This window comes from Ursus americanus, chromosome 31 (genome assembly GCF_024610735.1).
Source record: "Ursus americanus isolate L20-20 chromosome 31, mUrsAme1.1.p, whole genome shotgun sequence".
NCBI lineage: Eukaryota > Metazoa > Chordata > Mammalia > Carnivora > Ursidae > Ursus > Ursus americanus.
The window spans coordinates 21,792,678-21,815,373 of record NC_142157.1 but is presented as its reverse complement, the minus strand read 5'-3'; the positions used below and the strand labels follow the sequence as shown (position 1 = coordinate 21,815,373).

The following is a 22,696-nucleotide window of genomic DNA, read 5'->3' as shown; positions in this document are numbered from 1 at the left end:
ATAAAAACTGCGCCCTCGGAGGGGTCCGGTCCTCTGCCACTCTCGCTCCGGGATCCCCCGCGCCTGAGACGCAGCAGCGCTCCCACCGCCCACACCCACCGCGCCCTCGCTCGCCTGTCCTCCCCGAGCTGGTCCGTGCCGCCGCCGCCGCCGCCCAGCCCACCGCCACCCTCTGCAGCCATGTCCACCAGGTCTGTGTCCTCGTCCTCCTACCGCAGGATGTTCGGCGGCCCCGGCACAGGGAGCCGGCCGAGCTCCACACGGAGCTACGTGACCACGTCCACCCGCACCTACAGCCTGGGCAGCGCGTTGCGCCCCAGCACCAGCCGCAGCCTCTATGCCTCGTCCCCGGGCGGCGCGTACGCCACGCGCTCCTCCGCGGTGCGCCTGCGGAGCAGTGTGCCCGGCGTGCGCCTGCTGCAGGACTCGGTGGACTTCTCGCTGGCCGATGCCATCAACACCGAGTTCAAGAACACCCGCACCAACGAGAAAGTGGAGCTGCAGGAGCTGAATGACCGCTTCGCCAACTACATCGACAAGGTGCGCTTCCTGGAGCAGCAGAACAAGATCCTGCTGGCCGAGCTCGAGCAGCTCAAGGGCCAGGGCAAGTCGCGTCTGGGGGACCTCTACGAGGAGGAGATGCGGGAGCTGCGCCGGCAGGTGGACCAGCTCACCAACGACAAGGCCCGCGTCGAGGTGGAGCGCGACAACCTGGCCGAGGACATCATGCGGCTCCGGGAGAAGTAAGGCGGTGCCCACGCGGGGCTGCGGGAGGGAGGTAGAGGGGAACAGAGCCCCCCCCTCCCCCCCCGCGAGAAGCTGCCACACCCTTGGGGATGTGGCTGGGGCGGTGGCTGCCTGGGGGACAGCGGGGGAGCGGGGCTGTGGCTGCGGCGGCGCCCCGCCCTGAACGCAGACTTTGCAGTTAGCATTTCCCCTCCACCCCCACTGGTTGCCCAAGAACACCCCGCTTCAGGTTACAGATTTCTTAAAACTACCATTCTGTCTGCAGCCGAAGGTCCTTAAAAGCGATGAGCGCCATTTCCCCAAACTTTTAGAAAGTTTCCTGGCCCCTTCTGGCGGACTGCCAGCATGGGGCGGGAGGAGGGAAGAAAGGAGGGATGTGGCGGAAGCGAGACAAAGGGATTGCAGAGGTTCCTCGGGGGCGGGGGGGCGGCGTTCGCCTCGCAGGTTAGGGTGGCGACCGTGATCGCTTTTGCACGCTGCCGCCGAGGACTCGCTAAAACTTGCGGAGGGCAGCGCTTCTACAGGCCGCGGTCGTTGGCTGCCCGCAGAGGTGGCGCAGCAGCTCCGGTCTCGAGGCACAGCGACGTGGTGGTTGGGTGTGGCCGCCCCGCCCCTGGCGGGTTCCCAGTTCCCTTTTGGTTAATGTGCGACTGTTTCAGGTTGCAGGAGGAGATGCTTCAGAGAGAGGAAGCCGAGAGCACCCTGCAGTCTTTCAGACAGGTTTGTAGATTCTGTTCCCGCTTGCAGCCGCCGGACCCCGCCCGATCAACCCGGAGCAATTCTCGAAGTTACTTACCCCACGTCTAGATAGCGCAGAACTTCACGTCTGTGCTCAAAGCCCCCTAGTGGCAGAAAGAGCACAGGTTGGAGCTTCTGCCAGTGAAAACCCTTGAATGAGTGAAGCGGTTCCTTAGGACAGAAACAAAGTCTTTAACTTTTTACTTTGTTTCGAGATTTTTTTCCAAAGAAATTTTTTTTCCGTTTTCTTTTTGCAACACACTGACATTCTGATTCTGAACAGTTACAGCTTGATGTAGACTGAGGCTTGGTAAAGTCAAGTTGGCTAACTTTTACAAGGCCACGAAAAGCACAGTTACGTCCTGTGGTCTGAAATGTAAACGTATTGGAGGATAAGAAACTTAGTTTCACTGGATTTAAGCCGGCAAGTTCCTTTTCTGCTCTGCGAGTTCCATGTGGCATTAAAGTTATATGGAAGTATCACTAGGCACAACTATTTTGTGATCTAACAAGGGTGAGAAGGAGCCATCTGTCCCCTGGGCTGAAAGGTATTAATGGTTTCCACGGGCTTCACTATGGAATGTAGATACAGACATTCTGGCAAGTGTGGTGGCTCTGGACAGAAATAATAGGAGTCTTTGTGTTCCCAGAGAAGCTTTGCAACAGGCTACATTCTTACTGAATATGTAATGATGTAAGCACAGTTCTAATTGGACACAAGTATTTGCTAACATCCGTTATCTAATATCTGGCCCAGACTTGTGAAGTATGTGATGGGAAAAGTTCTTAAAGCCACAAACATACCTCACATTTTGAAAGGCCTTTCTTTATTTGGTTTCTTTATTCTTTAGCACTTTCTCTTTAAATGAAGAACGAAACTAAGGCCAAAGAACGGATTTTTAAGTAAAGGACTTTTTGCTCCAAAGTTAGATAGACTTAAAGGATTTTTAGTTTGAAATTGGAATTCAAAAGCGGGAAGAGCTGCCAGCATAGTTTTATTCTCCTGAGCACTTACTGGGATGCCTATCTGAGCTCTCAGATGAATAGTCTAGAATAACATTTTGAAGCAGAAATACATTCACCAAATTAAATTAAGCACTGCAATGCGTGGCCCATTTTAGTAACTGAGCATTTATGACCATTACGATCATCATATCTGTAATGTTTTCTGCAGAGTAGTGAGTTAATATAAATATAAATATATTTAGGGATTAGGAAAAATCCTCATCAAGGAAGTAGAAATGTCACGTTGAACTTTTTTGTAGAGGTAAGTTATCTTCCGCATCTTTTTTTTTAGGGTTTAACAAGCAGAAATGAATTTTTCCCAAGCCAGATTTTCTTTGTTATCACTCATTCCTCATTCACATTTCCATGAAGGTGAGAGAGGTCGCTCAACATTTTAAGGCTGTAATGCTATAAACTGTACTCCACATACAAGTGCTTATAAGATACGAGGTATAAAAATTCTCATAACATTTCCTTGAGGGGAAATAAAATCTTGGGGACATAGCAGTTTGTAAGTGATGGAAACACAAGGGAGTCAGAGTAGCAGGATTTCTGCATATAGTGTCATGGCACGTATTTTGACCAGTCATTCTGAAACAAGCTCAGTAACTAAATTTGCAAAGTGCTAAGTGTAAAGGATAGACACACCCTTGCAGGATGAGATGGGAGTTTTAAGCGAAAATTCTAGCAGATTCAGAAGCAAAGAAAATACAGTACAGAATTCCATTTCTTTTCCTTATGTGCCTGAACTGATCTTTGCCAGCGTACATCCTGAACTGGAGTTTAAATCTAGCCTCGCCACCTGAATGCTAAATGACTACATACTTGCTTTGCATTCTAAGGATACGTTTCCAAAAGATTTGAATAGAGGGGCACCTGGGTGGCTCAGTCAGTTAAGCCTCCAAGCCTCCTACTCTTGATCTCAGCTCAGGTCTTGACCTCAGTGTTGTTAGTTCAAGTCCCATCTTGGACTTCATGCTGGGCGTGGAGCCTACTTAAAAGAAAAATATTTGAATAGAGAATAAAAGAGCTCAGATATACACTAAAACTTTTGAAGCACAGATTTCTGTTTTATGTGTACTCAAGTATACACGAAGTGAAATCCAGTCAACCCTATTACATCATGTTATTTCATGACATTCTAAAAAAATATGATATCTTAAAAATGCAGTGACTTTGATTTTTCTAGGTTTAAAAAAATAATAAAATCAGTCAGGGAAAGACAAATACCATATGATTTCACTCATGTGGAATTTAAGAAATAAATCAGATGCACAAAGACAAATCAAAAACAGATTCTTAGCTACAGAGAGCAAACTGCGGGTGACCAGAGGGGAGGTGGGTGGGGGATGGGCGAAACAGGAGATGGGGATTAAGGGCATGCTCACTGACACACACTGAGTATTGTACGGTATTGTTGAATCACTGTATCGTACACACGACACTAGTATAACACTGTATGGTAGTTATACTGGAATTGAAATTTAAAAAATAATGAAAAACTTCACTCGCATGATGGAGATTCAGTGATGACTAACTGAGAGCAGTTTAACATTTATTTTTTTAAAATGCTGATTAGCACCTGAATACAATACAGTGGGTCAGAATTCAAACTTACTAATGAAGAGAAGAAAGTATAGTATAGTAGTGGGTGATTTACAGACTTATTCAAAGGTCATAAAAGTTGTCAACAACCTTTTCATAATAAAGACACTTGAGCTCATATGGTTAATTGAAAATGAACGAATGAGATAAGCCATTGCCTTCAGCACCCTCCCATCTGCCCTGTCTTTCCCTTTCCAAACCAGGATGTTGACAACGCTTCCTTGGCACGTCTTGACCTTGAGCGTAAAGTGGAATCCTTGCAAGAAGAGATTGCCTTTTTGAAGAAACTACATGATGAGGCAAGTGGAGGCACTTTTCGTGGATGAACATGGGTGAAGTTGCCCCGTCCTGGGCATGGCTGACCTTCTGTCTGTTCTTTCTGCAGGAAATCCAGGAGCTGCAGGCTCAGATTCAGGACCAGCATGTCCAAATCGATATGGATGTTTCCAAGCCTGACCTCACGGCTGCCCTGCGTGACGTTCGCCAGCAGTACGAGAGCGTGGCTGCCAAGAACCTTCAGGAGGCCGAGGAGTGGTACAAGTCCAAGGTATGCAACCAATCCGTGTGGCTCGTACCTGCCTGTGATCCCTGCATACCCTTTAGCTCCACTCAGGACGTTGGCTTGAACTTAACCTTGAACTTCTCGTTGAAGTTGTATTTGTTGCAATAGCCTCCCTATCCTCACACCTTCTTTCTGAACTCTACTTCAGAGGAAATCCCAACACCATGCCTGTGACCTCCACCCTTCTTGAGTGAGGGTCACATATTAAATTTCTACTCAAAAATATCAATGTCAGCATTCCGCCACTCTTCCTTTGCTGTTCAGAACAGAAATGTAGGCATAGTCTGGAGGATGCGGAGATTTGAACTTAGCATACAAAATTTGGTTTGGATTATGTGCTATTTATCTATTTATTTGTTTGCTTACCCTCTTGAAGCTTTCCCCTTTTTCCAGGCAAGGGAGACTCTTAGAGGCTCTGTGACCACGTCATGTGGGTGGTCCACATTTTGTCATTTCTTTCTGACAGTTTGCCGACCTCTCTGAGGCTGCTAACCGGAACAATGATGCCCTGCGCCAGGCGAAGCAGGAGTCAAATGAGTACCGGAGACAGGTGCAGTCCCTAACCTGCGAAGTGGACGCCCTCAAAGGGACTGTGAGTATCAGACCCCACTCCCCACTAAAAGAGGGACCATAACCCGCTTGCCTCATTCACATTGACCAAGCGAATGGTGCTCTCTGAACAAAACTTGAAATGAAGACAAATTTTTGTTTTCATCCAAAGAAAATGGATTGTCAAGGCAGATCCAAAGAGCACTTTGAGAGGTGAAGGTTTTAGCTTACACCCGTACTCTTGCTTCTAATACTTGATGCTTGTATCCTTCACCTGCAGTTGGCGTGCTCCCTGTTTTTGCCACTAGGGGAACAGATCGCAAACGGTCTGTTACATGTTCTGGGACTAGCTGGGGGTTTTCTGGGAAGTCACATCAGAAGCCTTTCTTCTGTCCTGCAGAACGAGTCTCTGGAACGCCAGATGCGTGAAATGGAAGAGAACTTTGCCGTCGAAGCTGCTAACTACCAAGACACTATTGGCCGCCTGCAGGATGAGATTCAGAACATGAAGGAGGAAATGGCCCGTCACCTTCGGGAATACCAGGACCTGCTGAATGTCAAGATGGCTCTCGACATTGAGATTGCCACCTACAGGAAGCTGCTGGAAGGCGAGGAGAGCAGGTGTGGCTCAAGGGCTTATGCACGGGAAAGCTGCCCTTTGTTAGGAATCACGCCCCTCACTTCACCTACATGTGTCGTCTCTTCATCTGTAGAACATTTCTTCAAGGGGGCTGCTGACCACTCTTTATAGATATGGAACCTTAGGTTTGGAAGATTTAGTAACTTGCCCTGGTCAGCGTTACTCAGTGGCAGAGCTGGGATTTGAACTCACAACCCTGCGAGTGCCCACGCTTTCCCACTCTGCGATGCTTGGAGAAAACGCTCAAAGTAAAAGATTTTAGATGTACTAGTGAGACCAGTCGTAGGTAAATGCTTCTGAGGCAAACCCCTCACTTAATGAACTACAAGAATAGTTTCTTATTCGATGAAAACAAGAAGTGGAATAAATCTGTTCCTTATTGTTTGTTTTCCAAAAATTTTACTGTTTTTCTTTGTGTCTTTCTAGGATTGCTCTGCCTCTTCCAAACTTTTCTTCCCTGAACCTGAGGGGTAAGCATTTGATGTCCCCTAATGAAAAATTTCAGCAGCTTGTAACCAGTCCGTTTATGATAAAGCATTAATTTGTTAAATGATTTTTGAAAATGCCGTATGAGATAAATTCCTATAAAACGTCCATAATTTTTTGAGCCAAGTATTGTTTTACGGTCTGTGGTGCCAGTTAAATTTCAGCTCCATGGACTTCTTCCTCTGGAGCATACACTGAAACAGTCCATCCTGATGCTACCGTGTTACCAGGCACTGGGCTTTCAAACAGGTCTTGAGTCTTGAGAATTATTTTGGAAGGAGTGTTTCCAACAATTATAAATAACGGTCATAATTCTTTGGGCAAAATAGTTACTTTTTTAAAATTTCATTTTACTCATTTTGGGCGTTTTTTTCTTTATTCAGAAACCAATCTGGATTCACTCCCTCTGGTTGACACTCACTCAAAAAGGACACTTCTGATTAAGACGGTTGAGACTAGAGATGGACAGGTTGGTATCTTTCAGTCCACACTGGCATAATCTCAGGCGGACATCGACAGCCTTGTGAATCAGCCGATAAGTCTGTCTCTCAGATAACACCTGGCTAATTGGGGAGGTTTTGGTTTCACTTGTGACCCCTCAAAAGAGAACAGGCCTCTTCTCCCGGCATGACACACAACCAACTATTTATTTAGCTCCTTACCATGAAGGGGAGATAGCGATCTTCCTATTGTCCAAAATGAGTGATTTTTTTCCTATGCTCCTTAATTTTAGATCAGAGTACAGCTTCTTTACTTTCTAGACTCACTCCACGAGATACTTCAGTAGACTCCCTCGGAATCAGGAATGTTTTGATCCTGGACATACGGCCTTCCCTGCTGACTGCCACCTGAGTCCTCTTAGGCCCTTTGACATAGTGCCAGGACATGCCGTGTTATCCGTTCATTTCTTGTTACTTTTCTACACCAGGAAAGAAATGGGCCGAAATCTATTGTAATCTTCATGGAAACTCCCCTTGCACATACACTTAAAATGTACTTGGCTGTACATTTTAGTCTGCCTTCATGGCTTTTAAGCTTTGCTCTAGGATTATTACATCCTTCATACAGTTTTAAGTTTTCTCTTTTAAGTGCTAACATTCCATAGGATACTTCTTTTGCGTGTAGGCAAAGAGCATCTTACACACGTATCTGTCCCTTCTAGCTGCGACCTTGGCCGTGCACAGCCAATGTAACTGCCTGTCTCCACCATCAATGATACCTACTTAGTATTTTCCTTTGTCATACTTAACGGGGTGATGTAACCTTCAACAGGTGTTCTATTTGATTCGAATTTTTGTTGTTGTTGTTAACAGGTTATCAATGAAACTTCTCAGCATCATGATGACCTTGAGTAAAGAGGGCACAGACTCCGTGCAGCATTTACTACCAGCAAGAATAAAAAAAGAAATCCGTATCATAAAGAAACAGCTTCCAAGTGCCTTTCTGCAGTTTTTCAGGAGCGCAAGCTAGATTTGGAATAGGAATAACCTCTAGTTCTTAAGAACCAACACTCTTAAAAGATTTAGGAAAAAGTTTACAACATAATCTAGTTTACGAAGAAAACTTGTGCTAGAATACTTTTTAAAAAGTATTTTTGAATACCATTAAAACTGCTTTTTTCCAACAAGTATCTGACCAACTTGTTTCTGCTTCAATAAATCTTTGGAAAAGTCTTTTGGTGTGTTAACTTATTGGCTACTATTGAACCAGTTCTCTAAATTTCAAGAGAACCTATGTGTCGGTGGAATATTTTTTTGGTCCAACTGGTGAATTTGCCACAAAAATCAAGTTTAGGTGAACTGGATAAATTCAACTTACTTCTGCTTGACATATCATTCTTAACTTTGGTCATTGTAGGTAGCCTTCACTTCTTTTCAATGAAGTTATTTAAATTTACAAAGAGATGACCTCTACTAAAATAACTTGTACAAAAATGATGGTAGGTCTTTTCATAAAATGAGCGGCAGGGGCCATGCCCATGTGTGATTTCAATTCTAACAAATAGACTTTCTAAAATTAAAGACTTTGGCTAAAGGGAACTTCTGGGGGCACACGCAGCAGGCAAAGTAGCCCAGAGTCCCCTGTGGGAGTTAGAAGAACATGGGGCACCGGCAGGGTAGAGAGGGGCTGCGGTGTCTTCAAAAGGGACAAGCCCATCAAGCTTGCAAAAGCTTGCAAGCAGTGAGAATGATACAGCCCTGAAAAGCTTCAGGCCTCTGGAGGAAGGATGTAGTTGAGGTAAATAGGGGAGGGAGGATATGGCCCGGAGGCCACAGAGTTGTAATGGTTGATAGTGTGTGTATTCTGACGGAAACTCCTTTGGGCAAAACCCTGGACTTCTCCACGTCCCAATTTCCTGTATAACTACTATCCCTTCTCCTCCAGGAAGGAGGTGGTAGGCGTTTGCCCCGTCATTTTTAGGTGCCCGCCTCTACCCCTCCTGAGTTGCTGAGGGGAGTGGTAGGTAGGTAATGCAAAGCCCCCCTAAGTGCCAGACACTAAGTTAAGTAACACTGGCTGCGATTGGCATCATTTTTGTCGTGCGGGCAGTGCAGGAGTGAAGAAAGGATGGGCTGCAGAAGTGACCCCTAGCGGGGGGCAGGGGGGTGACTTTACATCCTAGTTTGCCTGGGTGGGCTTGTTCTTGAAACATTACTTCGTAATAGTGCCCCCTTCAGGCTCATGGTTGTACTTGTTTGGACAATAGATTATATCTGGTCATCCTCCCCTCACTGTCATCTCACAGGAAAGGGTGTTTATCCTGAGAGCCCTTAAGTGTGCCTGCCCTACCCCCAACCCCCCTATTTGAACAGCTGGTGTGTTAAATGGTGCAATCAGCATTACCACAGCAAACATCCAACACTCAGGGCGCTAACAGACATTTTCTATTTGATTTTTGGTTTTGCTTTCTGTCCGTTGGCCATTCCTACCACCATCCCCACCAACCCTGTTTTTCCCACCTCCTCAGCCATTTCTACTCCACCTCTGGCTTGGGAGCATTATCCAGGGAAGATACAAGCTCCAGGTTGGTTTTCTTCAAACATGTGACCTTTTATTATTTAAAAAAAAAAAAAAAAATCAAGCTATGGTTTTTTGCCCAGGAGGAAAGGAACCAGGATAACAAGGAGTTCTTCCCCTAAACTTTGAGACTAGTGGGTTCCCCAGCCTTCAAAGTCCCTTACAGCTCTTTCTAAAATTACCTCCCCAACATGGCAAAGATGAGCCTCCCTATCTGTGACTGTCAGAAATTAGCCCTTCCTGAAAACCGTCGTAGGGTCTCACCTCATAGGAATTCAAATCTCGTTGAGTCTTTTTTATTTTTATCTTTAATTATACTTCTAGCGTTTTCCTTATCTTCCACTTTGAAAAACTAATAAAAAGAAACTATGTTCTTACCACCTATGGTGAAACAAAGATTAACGCTTGGTTCTTTTATATATAACATTAATCCAAGACTAAAGGAGATTAAAAAAAAAAAAAAAGAAAGTAAGAGACAGAGTGAAGGAAACAATGACATAAAGTGGTGGCTGGAGAAAGTTACCACGGGGACTGTGAGCTCCAGAGAAATAATGTGAAAATTGAGTCCAGCTCAGTTCTCTCACAGTAGTGACAGATGGAGGGGGTGGCGGGGAATGAGACAAATGTTGGACTTAGTTCCAACACACCTGAAGGAGGATTCACCTTCCCACGACCAGCCTCTGACAAAGGTACTGGGACAACGAAATCTTTCTTTTGCGGGTGTGAGGCAGAGGGGTGAATGCTGGGGGAAGGGGGATGGCAGGGAAGGGGAGGTAGGAGGACATGGGTTTCCTCTCCTGTTTTCCTGAAGAAAGCAAGGAAAAAGCAAACACTATGCCTGCAAGAAGGCTTTGTCTCCCACCCGCCAGGCTTCAGCTGAAGGAAAGGTCTGTATCAATCTCTTTCAGAGGCCATAACAAAATACCACAGCCTGGGGCTTAAACAAAAGAAACGTATTGCCTCACAGTTCTGGGGGCTGGAAGTTCAAGATGAAGGTGTTGGCAACGCTGGTTTGTTCTGAGGCTCCTCTCCTTAACTAATCTCTTCTTACAAGTAAACAAGTCACATTGAAATAAGGACCACCCGTATGACCTCATTATATCTTAATTACCTCTTGAAAGACCTTATCTCCAAATACAGTTACATTCTGAGGTACTAGGGTTATGACTTCATATGACTATGGGGCTGTGGAGGAGGGAACACAATTCCGCCCCTAACGGGATCACTGTGAAACATTTGGAGAACATTCTCCTTGACCATATTAGAAAGAAGTCTGTGATAGAGATTTTCAAAAGTGCTTAAGTTTACCAAGTCACTGGTGATTAATATACTGCTGAAAGATTTGTGGCCATTTGTGACTATTAAACTTCTCCACTGTTTTTAAAGTCCCTATTCACAATGAAAGCAGTTTCAGGTACATTCTTCAGAGACTTTCTACAAACAGCCATCAGGTAAGTCAGGCACTAGAGGAGGTGAACAGGCGGCTGTGGAAGGCCCTTGGGAGGGTCAACAGAACTAGTGAATAGGCTTTCCTCAGATGAAGATTTTCCACAATCCAGGGCCAGTATAAAGCTATATTCTCTTAGAAAGTTTAACTTTCCTCTGTGTATCAGGCACTGTGCTGGGTGCTGGCTGTACAAAGTCAGCTTCCTCACTGAGTTCAGAGCCTACCAGTCTAGAGAAGAAGCACAGTGCCATGGACTAAATATTGCTGTGCCCCCCCCAATTTCATAGGTTGAAATTCTGAACCCCAGTGTGATGGTATTAGGAAGTGGGGCCTTTGAGAGGTAATTAATTAATTAATTAATTTGGGGAGCTTGAGCCCTTATGGATAGGACTAGTGCTCTTGTGAAAAGACACAAGAGAGCTTGCTTTCCCTCTGCACTGCTACGTGAGAGACTATGTGAGGTTGATTTCTGCAAACCTGGAAGTGGGCTCTCACCAGACACCGGATCTGCTGTCACCTTATCTTAGACTTCCCAACCTCCAGAATTGTGAGATGCACATTATATGGTGTTCGTTATAGCAGCCCAAACTGACTAAGACAAACAGGAAATGTGTGTACGGGGAGTTGGATGCATTTTACTTCTCAAATGTTGCAAAGTAGCTGTATAGGTCACTTCAGTTCAATTCAGTTCTCCTTTCCTCAGCTGGAGCCAACATGGAGAAGGGTCAGGTTCTGTCCTTGGAGTTCAGACTGTGGACCCTAGTCCTGACACTGGTCATAATGCTGTGTGGGCCTCTGTCTCTCCAGAATATGAAAATTTTCCTATCTTCCCCTTTACCTTCTTGGTCATATGAACTGTAGTAATGTATATATACAAAATATATATTATATAAAATATATAAAATATATATAAAATATATATAATTATATAATATATATATACATATATATATATATATGTATATATATATTAACACACACATATTTGTATTTATTTAAAGGTCCTTGTCTGCTAATGTTAAGATGTGAATCACATGTGAATTTGTTTATATTGTCTGTTTTCTCTTTTGGTTTTTGATTGTTTGGTCCTGTCTTTGGTATACCTCATAATTTTTTTCTGGATGCTGAAAATTTTTAAATGAATACTTGTTTAGGCTCTGGGCAGCATTTTCATCCTCTAAAGAGGAAGAAAAGTTTTCTTTTTCTTTAACTTTTTTTAAAAGATTTATTTATTTATTTGAGAGAGAGAGAGAGAGAGATAGCATAAGTGGGACGGGCAGAGGAAGAGGGAGAGAGAATCTCAAGCAGACTCCATGTTGTGTGTGGAGCCTGACGTGGGATTTGATTCCAGGACCCTGAGATCATGACCTGAGCTGAAACCAATAGTCAGAGTCAGATGCTTAACTGACTGGACCATCCAGGTACCCCATGTTTTCTTTTTATAGGCAAATAGAGTACCAGTGGATCATCGTGATCTGGCAAGGGCTAATTTTAGCCTTTGTGAGGGCTGGTCTATTTTAACTTCATTATCTTAATACCGTTGTTACTTCTCAAGTGTGTCTCTAGGCCCTAGTGTGGGGGACATTTCTGTGTCTCAACTGTGTCAGAAACTGTGTTTATGAAAGCCCTTCCACACTGACAGATCTTAATTCTAGCCTCTGCTTCTCTAGCACTGTGCACGTGCTGAAATCTCTGCTCAATTTTTAGCCTCCCTGCCCCTGTTTCTGTTAGGTTTCTTGGTGTCTTGCCCTAAACCAACGTAGTGTATGAGATGGCCAACAACTGGAATGCATCTCTGTCTCCTCAACCCAATGGGAGTACCATTCTATGTTTCAGCTCTCTCCCTCATTTGGAAATTAGCCTCCTGGGAAAATAAGGTGAGTCTGGATTTTACCTTGGATACTTTCCTTCTCTTAAGGAGTATGGCCCTCAATCTCAACTGTGTTGGTTGCTTTCAAATACATTCAAACAGTTGTGTGTGCGCGCGCGCGCGTGTGTGCGTGTGTGTGTGTGTGTGTGTGTGTGTGTGTATTCCAGCTATTGTACTTGTTTCCATGAAGGGAGAGATACTCAAATTACCTATTGTAGCTATGAAACATGCAATCGCAAAACTCAGCAGTTTAAACCAACAGTATACAGTTTTCTAGATCAACTCAGCTCAGCTAGGGAGAGTTTACTTGGGATCATTCATGTAATTGCAGACAGTTGGTCACTGAGGCTGGGTCATCTGGAGACTCAACTGGATAGGACATACAGGATGGCATTTCATTATTATGCCTCTTGCCTCAGTGCTCCTTGGTTTCTTTCCCTATCCACATATGGTCTCAGAATCCAGGGCTTAGGCTTCTCACAGCACAGTAGCAGGACAGTTATATTCTTTATGGTGTGACTCACTGCTAAGAGGCAGGAAACAGAAATGTCCAGGTTTGATAAGGGCTGTGTCTGTAAGTAACAGCATAATTTCCGCTATAATCTATCAGTCAAATAAGTCACAGACACCATCCAAATTCAAGGGTGGAGAAATAGACTCTACCTTTTGGTGTGAGAGTGGCAAGGTCGCAATACAGAAGAACGTGTAGAATGAGGGATAGTGCTGTGGCCATCTTTCAAAAACATCATCAGCCACATAAGCCAGCTACTCTGTTGGGGTTTGAACAGGAAGTCCCAATCAAACTGAGCTCAAGAAGATAAAGAAAACTTGAGGTTTCTCTTGAAAGAAAATATCAAGAACAGATTGTCCTAACTATTGAGTTCTGCCAAATGTTTAAAGTACCACTCCCAAAACATCACAAACACCTCAAAATCATAAAAATAAAGGAATGTTTTCTAACTGATTATATGAAGACAAAGACAGGAAATAGGACATGACATTTGCAGATAACTTTATTCATGGATATAGATGCAAATATCCTAATGAAACATCAACAAACAACTTATGTTGGTTAAGTTTCTTTGAAAAGCCAAGACTGGATGGGCTGTACAAGAGATGTATTGTGCAGGATAAATGGAAAGACACAGGAGTGGAGATGGGACTGCCATTTGACCCATGCGCTGAACCCCAGCAACCAGAGGCTCCTCACTTCCTTCCCTGTCCTTGTAATGTGCAATCCGCTTGCCTTCCCTACTCCCAGAAGCTGCCTCAAGAGCATAGCCTTAAGAAAAGTGAGGTGGTGTTGAGACTATCTGACAGTATACCCAGTTAAGACTATACAAACATTTACAATTTGCCAGACAGATGTGGAGATCTACTCTTGTGGCCAAGACAAGCCTCGTATATAAGTTCCCTGGCTAATTAAAGCTGCCATCTACCAACCTACCAACCAGCCTCTTTCTTTGATCTCTCTCTGCCCGCCCTGTACAGGTGCTGGTTTCAGATTTCACTCAGTCAGCTGTAGGGACATTGCAAAGCAATGTAAGGGGAGAGGCCACCATTGTATACCCAAAGCTTTTTCTGTAGGCTTTTTGCAATATGGACCCAGAATTCTCTTTCTGGCCACCTTCTTGATGACCTTGAAGAAGTGCCTCCTTGAGAAAAGAGATGATGAGTGAATGGTTTTAATGTCCCTTTATGTCTTGCCGAAGACGAGTCCATACCTAATTGTTCAACAGCTACATGCACAAGAATGAAACTTGACCACTCTCTCACACCATACACAAGATAAACGCCAAATGGATGAAAGACCTTGATGGGAGACATGAATCCATCAAAATCCTAGAGGAGAACATAGGCAGCAACCTCTTTGACATCGGCCACAGCAACTTTTTTCATGACACATCTCCAAAGGCAAGAGAAACAAAAGAAAAAATGAACTTGTGGGACTTCATCAAGACAAAAAGCTTCTGCACAGCCAAGGAAACAGTCAAAAAAACTAAGAGGCAGCCCACGGAACGGGAGAAGATATTTGCAAATAACACTACAGATAAAAGATTAGTATCCAAGATCTACAAAGAACTTCTCAAATTCAATACCCAAGAAACAAATAATCAAATCACAGAGATATGAACAGACACTTTTCCAATAAAGACATACAAATGGCTAACAGGCACATGAAAAAATGTTCAAAATCATTAGCCATCAGGGAAATTCAAATTAAAACCACCTTGAGATACCACCTTATGCCGGTTAGAATGGCAAAAATGGACAAGGCAGGAAACAACAAATGTTGGAGAGGATGTGGAGAAAGGGGATCCCTCTTACATTGTTGGTGGGAATGCAAGTTGGTACAGCCACTCTGGAAAACAGTGTGGAGGTCCCTTAAAAAGTTAAAAATTGAGCTACCCTATGACCCAGCCATTGCACTACTGGGAATTTACCCCAAAGATACAGACGTAGTGAAGAGAAGGGCCATATGTACCCCAGTGTTCATAGCAGCATTGTCCACAATAGCTAAATCGTGGAAGGAACTGAGATGCCCTTCAACAGATGACTGGATTAAGAAGATGTGGTCCATATATACAATGAAATATTACTCAGCCATCAGAAAGAACGATTTCTCAACATTTGCTGCAACATGGATGGGACTGAAGGAGATTATGCTAAATGAAATAAGTCAAGCAGAGAAAGACAATTATCATATGGTTTCACTCATTTATGGAGCATAAGAAATAGCAGGGAGATCAGTAGGAGAAGGAAGGGAAGAATGAAGGGGGGATAAACAGAAGGGGGAACGAACCATGAGAGATTGTGGACTCTGGGAAACAGACTGAGGGCTTCAGAGGCGGGGGGGCTGGGGGAATGGGATAGGCCGGTGATGGGTATTAAGGAGGGCACATATTGCATGGAGCACTGGGTGTTATACGCAAGTAATGAATCATGGAACTTTACATCAAAATAGGGATGTACTGTATGGTGACTAACATAATATAATAAAAATTATTATTTAAAAAAATAAATAAAATAAAATAAAAATTTCAAAAAAAAATCCATGACCAAAATTAATTTTATATAAATATATAGTCTGACATTAACTCCAGAAACCTACATTATGTTTGATGGTCTCAAAAGCTTTTCTCTTCCCGTTCACTGTCTATTTCACCACAGCACAACAAATCCCATCTTTCAATTCCAATTAAATACAGGTAACATAAACTATCTCTGTATAATCTCATATGTGTAGGGTTATGGGCACAGTCAGATAATTGAATGTTCTCCTCACCACCTCCAGATAAACTCGCTTCCCCTGTGTGATTCACTGATCATAAATTGGTTTACTGCAAGAAATAAAAATGGATATGTGGAAGCTGTCTCCAGGTAGTAGACAGGATGAACTGCCCATGAAACAACGCAATCAGCTCCAGGCAGGATACGTTTCAAAATGTTTCTCCCTGTGGGGTTTGACAGAAACAGGCAATTTTTGTCCCCCTTGCCATGTGCTTCAGCAAATCATCCTGGCTGTTCTGAGTGGTCACCTTTCAAGCCCACGAGTTACCATTGGAGTTCTTTTGCTTCGAACTGACGGGGCAATGCTGAAGCAGAATGTCATCCGTGAAGTTCCAGGCTGTTCTATTTGAGAATTGGATACATTCAGACCTGTGCTGGCTTTCAGTACCATGGGGTAATGACATTTTTTTTTGGTTTGACCATAAAGTCCTCTTGACCATACTGTGTAGATAAGATTTTATAGGTTTCCACTCAAATCAATAAAGAACAAGTGAGATTTTGTGAGGGGAAGAACCATCTAAAATGGTTGATCAGAAAAACTACGAAGTCGCTATTCCAAAGCAACTCCGTGTTCACATGATTTGGCTAATGGCCCTTCTTTTAAATAGACTTCTGTGAATAAAGTTTGGGTTCATAAAATTGGAGTCTACCATAATGATACAAAGTTGAATTTCAAATAAGGCCAAAGCTTGAGAAGATGAAGTATAGCATTCAACCATCTGCCCAGAGGAGAGAGAGGCGTGCATTTAAGGACGGAGGATCCCCAGAGCTATCGCATGGCCCAGGGGTGGGCAGCCTTTCTTGATGTATTAATCAGATTCAGCAATAGCTAGACAGTCTTTGGGAAAGATACCCATGCAACTGGGCCCACATGTAGCTTCCAAGCTGCCATTGTGGTTGCTCCATTTATATGCCCATTGTTCCAGTCGCAGGCTGGTCAGTAACCATGGTTGGCTAATGTCAATTGGGCCGAATCATTTTGTCAACTTGGTTGCTCAGTGTCTCTTTTGTGTTGAGATGCTTTTTGGTAGGCATTGATATGTGCTACAAAAATCTTCACACCTTCCCAGCCCTCCTTGGGTCTAACTGTCCAGACCTTTTCTTTCTAGGCCCTTGGCCAGCCAGCTAGGCTATTGGTCTCAGCCTCTACAGTCAATGTGTTCTAGATCTGAACATTGGCTCAGTATGAGTCTGAGCAAGACATCACAACTTTTGATTGGGTGACTGCCTTCTGCTCCTCCATCCTTGCCTCCTTCCGGTTACAAAAATTAAGAGGGATCCCTTTGGCTATTTTGCTTATAAGGAAGCCAAAGTCTATTAACAATTTCCACAACTTCCTGTGGGTCAAGCCATGTTGGTTGCCCTTCCAACTTTGCCAGTCATTATGGTAACTGTGACTCGTTGGCTTCTAATGGTTAAGAGACCCCTTGTGGCCCCATCCTTTTTTAAAGGATATTTTATATTAAAGACCTGTTAACAAAGTCAGCTCTGCATCTGTCTCACCTACCATCAGTCCTGACCTGCAGAATTCATCCTACCTCCCTTACTCATCCTGCTCCCAACCATGTCTGTTCAGGTCTTCCATGAAGCAGAAGCCAAGACAGGTTTAGGCTGGTGGTAGCCTACTGGCGGCAGTGGTTAAGAAGCAAGACAGAGGTGGGTCCTGAGGTGTGATGGTCTGAGACAGAGAATCAGCAATGTTCCATAGCGGTTTTCTTTGTTTTTTTCTTTTTCATTTTTTTAATCTAAATTCAATTTATTAACCTATAATGTATTGTTGGTTTCAGAGGTAGAGTTCGGTGATGCATCAGTCTTATATAATACCCGGTGCTCATTACATCACATGCCCTCCTTAATGTCCATCACCCAGTTACTCCTTCCCTCTACCCCCCTCCCCTCCAGCAACCCTCAGTTTGTTTCCCGTGATTTTAATTTATTTTTATTTTTTAAAGATTTTTTATTTATTTATGTGACAGAGAGACAGCCAGCGAGAGAGGGAACACAAGCAGGGGAGTGGGAGAGGAAGAAGCAGGCTCCCAGCGGAGGAGCCCGATGTGGGACTCGATCCCGGAATGCCGGGATGTTTCCTATGATTAAGAGTCTCTTATGGTTTGTCTCCCTCTCTGGTTTCATCTTGTTTCATTTATTCCTCTCTTCCCTTATGATCCTCTATTTTGTTTCTTAAATTCCACATATCAGTGAGATCATAGGATAATTATCTTTCTCTGAATGACTTATTTCACTTAGTGTAATACCCTCTAGTTCCATCCACGTCATTGCAAATGGCAAGATTCCATTTTTGATGGCTGAGTAGTATTCCATCGTATATATATATATATACACTACATCTTCTTTATCCATTCATCTGTCGATGGACATCTGGGCTCTTTCCACAGTTTGACTATTGTGGACATGGCTGCATAGTGGGTTCTCTTGAGGGAAGTTCTGAACCTCCATGGCTACCTCACCCAGGACCACACAATAGTTCTTGTCAAAGAAGAACATTTCTTTAGACATAGCAGAATCTGCAGAGATTCTTCTGGTCCCCCAAGGAGAAGAAAGTATTCCATGATGAGCCTGAGGGGTGTCCACTACTTTTTCACTTTCTTGTTTTCTCAGACTGTGCCCTGACTGTAACTGTGTCTGAGGGAAGGACCCATTACTTAGCTTACCCATCTCGTGACAGCCTCTCTTTAGCTACATGGAAACCTTCTATAGTCTTGAAATAACCATTTTCCTTTAATATCATCTTCTTGAAGAGACTTCCCATGACTTTCTCCTTTAACTTTCTTTTCCTTTACCTTATTTTTCTCCAACATACTTATCACTGTCTATATAATGTTATTACCTACTTGAGTGTTTGTTTACTTGCTCATTTTTCCATGTCTCCTCTTAGAATATAAATTCCATGACAGGTGAGACCCCCATTGCCCTGTTCACAGCTGTATCTTCAGTATTCAGCACACACATGCCTGACACACACAGTATGTACTTCATATATGATTATTGAATGAGTACTTCGATGATTAGGCAGGTCAGCCTCCCCCACACAAATCTAAAACCAGCCCCTGGAGGAGGGAATGAGGACAGAGAAAAGATGTTTCTCTAATTCCACTATGGATACCTATATTACCAATATACCTCTTAAGGATCTTATAAATCAACCATTTCAATGCCCATTTTGCAGATGAGTAAACTGAGGTTCATAGACATAATACTCACAAAGCCACCCAGCTAAGAAATGATGGAGCTGAGAGTTGAATCCAGACCCAAATGGTATGCTCTCAACCACTATAGGATGCTAGTAAGAACAAGGACAACAAAACCCCCAAACCTGGCTTCTAAATTGATGTGCTCTTACAAACAATAACCTAGCTCCATCTCCAGACTTCTTGAGTGGAATGACTCTCACCATCAATCTACATAATTGCTAAATTACAAAACAGGCATCGTGAATAACCCTGAAGCGCTTCTAAATTTTCCAACTAACAACTGCTTACATCCTCCCCTGCAAAGTGAAGTAAAACTGTTTGTTAATCAGGCCTCAGGAGGGCTTAACTGTTCCACACAGAATATCAGAAATCTAGAGAACCATTAAGTCATTACCTAGTGCCAAATTGAATGCTACAGCGTATTTTTCTGGGATTTTAACCTGTCTAGCATCTAATGACTCAGAAAGTGTGTCTCTTATTTAATCTCTCTCAAGATTTGTTTCTCACCAAGAAGCTACTAATGACCTCCCTTGTCAGGGAAGTTAGTCCCTTCAGATACCTGTCAAATAATTTTATGTAGTTAATCTAAAGCAAAGGTAAAAAAAAAAAGTAGCAGAATGATCCTGGAAAGCAAACAAGAAAAAGCTCTCAGCTGGGAAGCGTCTAATTGTCATTAGCACCTGTACTGCTGGTGGGGGCATGAGAACACCACACAAATCAAACACCAGAGTCTAAAATCGAATTCACGTCAACTTAAATCCTAGTCTTCCATTAACCTGATAAATTATTCAGCCTTCTTACACATTTAAAAAAGCTCTGAAGCAGCCTCCAGAAAATATTTGTGTGTAAAATAGTATTTGAGAAATAAAGAAAGCCTTGGTAGAAGGCTACGGTCTTACCCAACCAACTCTGATAAAAGCACCCAAAGCGAGCTGTCTGTCCTGCGGATTTCTGAGTCACTTTCTTCAAAGGGCAATTCTTTCTGGATTGGCGTTTAGCAGGGTGGTGGGTGCTTAATTCCTGGTAAGTGGGGTCAGCTTGATTTCCCAGCCAGAGGTCTCGATGAAATCTGGCTTTAGGATCCTCAGATGTCTTTTCCCAACCTCTGCACAGACAGAGCTCGGGAGAAAATCCTTTGTTTGAATCTTTCCCTTAAAAGTGTATGTGTATATGTGTGTGTGTGTATGTGTGTGTGTGTGTGTGTGAGAGAGAGAGAGAGACAGAGAGACAGAGAGACAGAGAAACAGGGAGAAAGAGATACAGAAGATGGCTTTGGGGTCATTCACAGAAGATACCTGTCCAAGGACATTCCTCCAACCAAGTGAAAAGTGGAAGAAACCTCCGTCCATTCTTCAAAGACGGTTGATGGCTGGACGAAGAATGGGGAGGCAAAACCTCAGAGGTCATTGCGGTGTCCAAAGAAATACTGACATCTACTGGTGGGTCTAGAAGTCACAGGATTTAACCAAGGGCCACGTCAAACTGCATGGAATTGGAGGGATTAAAATCCAACAGACACAACTCAGAACGCTTTAAGTAAAAAGTGATTTTGTATGACCATGAAGACTATTTTTGAACATTTCTGGTATGTACTAGAGTCCTTTTACGGCAAGATGGGTAAATAATCATTGACTAAATCCCTACACCTGAGACACTGGCCAGCGAGAAGCCCAATCAAGGCAAGATTAAAACAAACCAAATTCCTTTCTAACCTTTTTGTGTTCCCAAAACATACCTCTTAAAAACAGTGCTTTAAAAAGCAGCAAGGACGACCGGAAGTAGTACCGCTTCATTGACAAATCCACCTGCGTTTCAATCTAGAAATCTCCATTTGGCTTTGTAATTTCTGCCAAATTACTTAATCTCTCTAAATCTCAAGTCTTCTCAACCGAAAAAAGAGGATTAAGAATACATTCCCCCAAGTGATAATTTGAGGTGATTAACACAAAATGCTCCGCGGAGTTGTTACCGTATTTAAAAAACAGGAGAGAAAACGGGTCCATTTGGTTCTTGATGACCGAGCTATGATTTAGGGGAGTGCCTCCCAAACTTTACTTTGCACACAAATCCCCAGGGAATCTTATTAAAATGAAGGTTCTGATGCAGTCAGTCAGGGACGGGTCTTACCTCGGAAATTTCTAGCAAGCACCCAGGTGAACCGGCCGCTCCTGAGGGACCTCCGTGAGTAGCAAGGATGTATGGGTCCACTGCCCTCTGGTGGTCAGGAGTGTGGCGATGGCCTCCGCCCACGGCCTTCTGCTCTGAGGGAATTTTGTACGGGAGGGTCAAGAGCTCTGAAAATCTCAGTCATTCCAATACACGGACGAAGAAAGCACAGGAAGGCTCTGCGCAAGGATGAATCTGTCGAAAAATGGAAACCCTCCTTCTCGAGCCTTTCTAATTGATGGATTCACCTTCTTCTGAGAGAGACGAGGTATTTGGGTTCTGAATCGAAACGACCCCCATAAGAGGGGTGCAGGGAAGGAGGGCACGTATTGCATGGTGCACTGGGTGTTATATGCAACTAATGAATCATCGAACGTTACATCAAAAACCAGGGATGTACTGTATGGTGACTAACATAATATAATAAAAAAATATTATTATAAAAAAAAAAAGAGGGGTGCAGGGAATGAAAGCCCAGCAGGGACTTTGTTCTGTTACAGCCCTGGGCTTTTGGCAGCCTCTGGCAACGGGGAGCAATTGAGATCATGGGCTTTGGAGTCACAGGGGAGAGTGCAGCTTGGCTTTGCCACCTGCCATCAGCTGGGTCTGGGGCAAGCTCATTAACCTGTCTAGGCCTTAGATTTCTCAGACGATGTGGGGAATGCTAAGCAAGATAACACAAAGAAGGCCTTAGCACACATACTGCTCAATAAATGATAGTATTATTATTGTTCTCATGACAAAACAGCCCAGTTCCCTTGGTTTTGTTGTTGTTTGTTTTGTTTTATTTTGTTTTTTTTAATCTAGTACTGCCACTTTCGGGGAAGGGTGTGTTAGAACAGGCAGGGGGACATCACAGTATCTGGTTTTGGAGGAAGCAAGATGTGGGTTCCAATCCTGGTTCCGCCACTAGCTGGGCTCACTCCGGGCGAAGATCTATAACATCTCTGGGTCCGTCTTCACAATAGGGGAATGATAACTGACTCCGAGGCGTGAGGATTAGAAGTGTTAGTTGTGCCGACTCCTACCAAAGCCCATGAAATCCGTTGCTATTAACACCAATGGCAAAAAACCCTGCGTTCGGGATCAGCCTTGAGTGCAAGAGCTCTTCATCCTCCTGACTTCTCTCCCTCCAGATGGTCCCCTACTTACAGTTCGACTGACGATTTTTGGCTTTAGGATGGTGCGAAAGCGAAACACATTCAGTAGACACTGTACTTCGAATTTTGAATTCGGATCTTTCCCCGGCGAGCGCTATGTGGGAGGGCCCTCTCTCCGGTGAGGCTGGGCAGCAGCGTGACCCACGGCTCCCAGCCGGCCGTCACGAGGGTATCCCACTGACCCACGTGCGGCCATTCTG

At 43.8% G+C, this 22,696-nt stretch overlaps 1 protein-coding gene across 1 annotated transcript; it reads left to right on the top strand.

Annotated features, from left to right (window-relative positions):
- The first annotated feature begins 26 nt into the window (after positions 1 to 26).
- VIM (vimentin) lies at positions 27 to 8,005 on the top strand. The gene is made up of 9 exons (XM_045787631.2): positions 27 to 743; positions 1,407 to 1,467; positions 4,299 to 4,394; positions 4,481 to 4,642; positions 5,124 to 5,249; positions 5,607 to 5,827; positions 6,273 to 6,316; positions 6,716 to 6,801; positions 7,646 to 8,005. Exons 1-9 carry the CDS (start codon positions 181 to 183, stop codon positions 7,685 to 7,687), a joined length of 1,401 nt encoding a protein of 466 aa, XP_045643587.1. The 5' UTR covers positions 27 to 180; the 3' UTR covers positions 7,688 to 8,005.
- Positions 8,006 to 22,696: the final 14,691 nt, after the last annotated feature.

What these genes read in the sequence shown, in the direction of transcription:
- VIM (XM_045787631.2), top strand. Translation starts at nt 181, where the DNA reads ATGTCCACCAGGTCTGTGTCCTCGTCCTCCTACCGCAGGATGTTCGGC. An exon ending in TGAAGAAACTACATGATGAG is followed by an intron (nt 4,395 to 4,480) that starts GCAAGTGGAGGC and finishes TTCTTTCTGCAG; the next exon opens with GAAATCCAGGAGCTGCAGGC. An exon ending in TTCTTCCCTGAACCTGAGGG is followed by an intron (nt 6,317 to 6,715) that starts GTAAGCATTTGA and finishes TTCTTTATTCAG; the next exon opens with AAACCAATCTGGATTCACTC.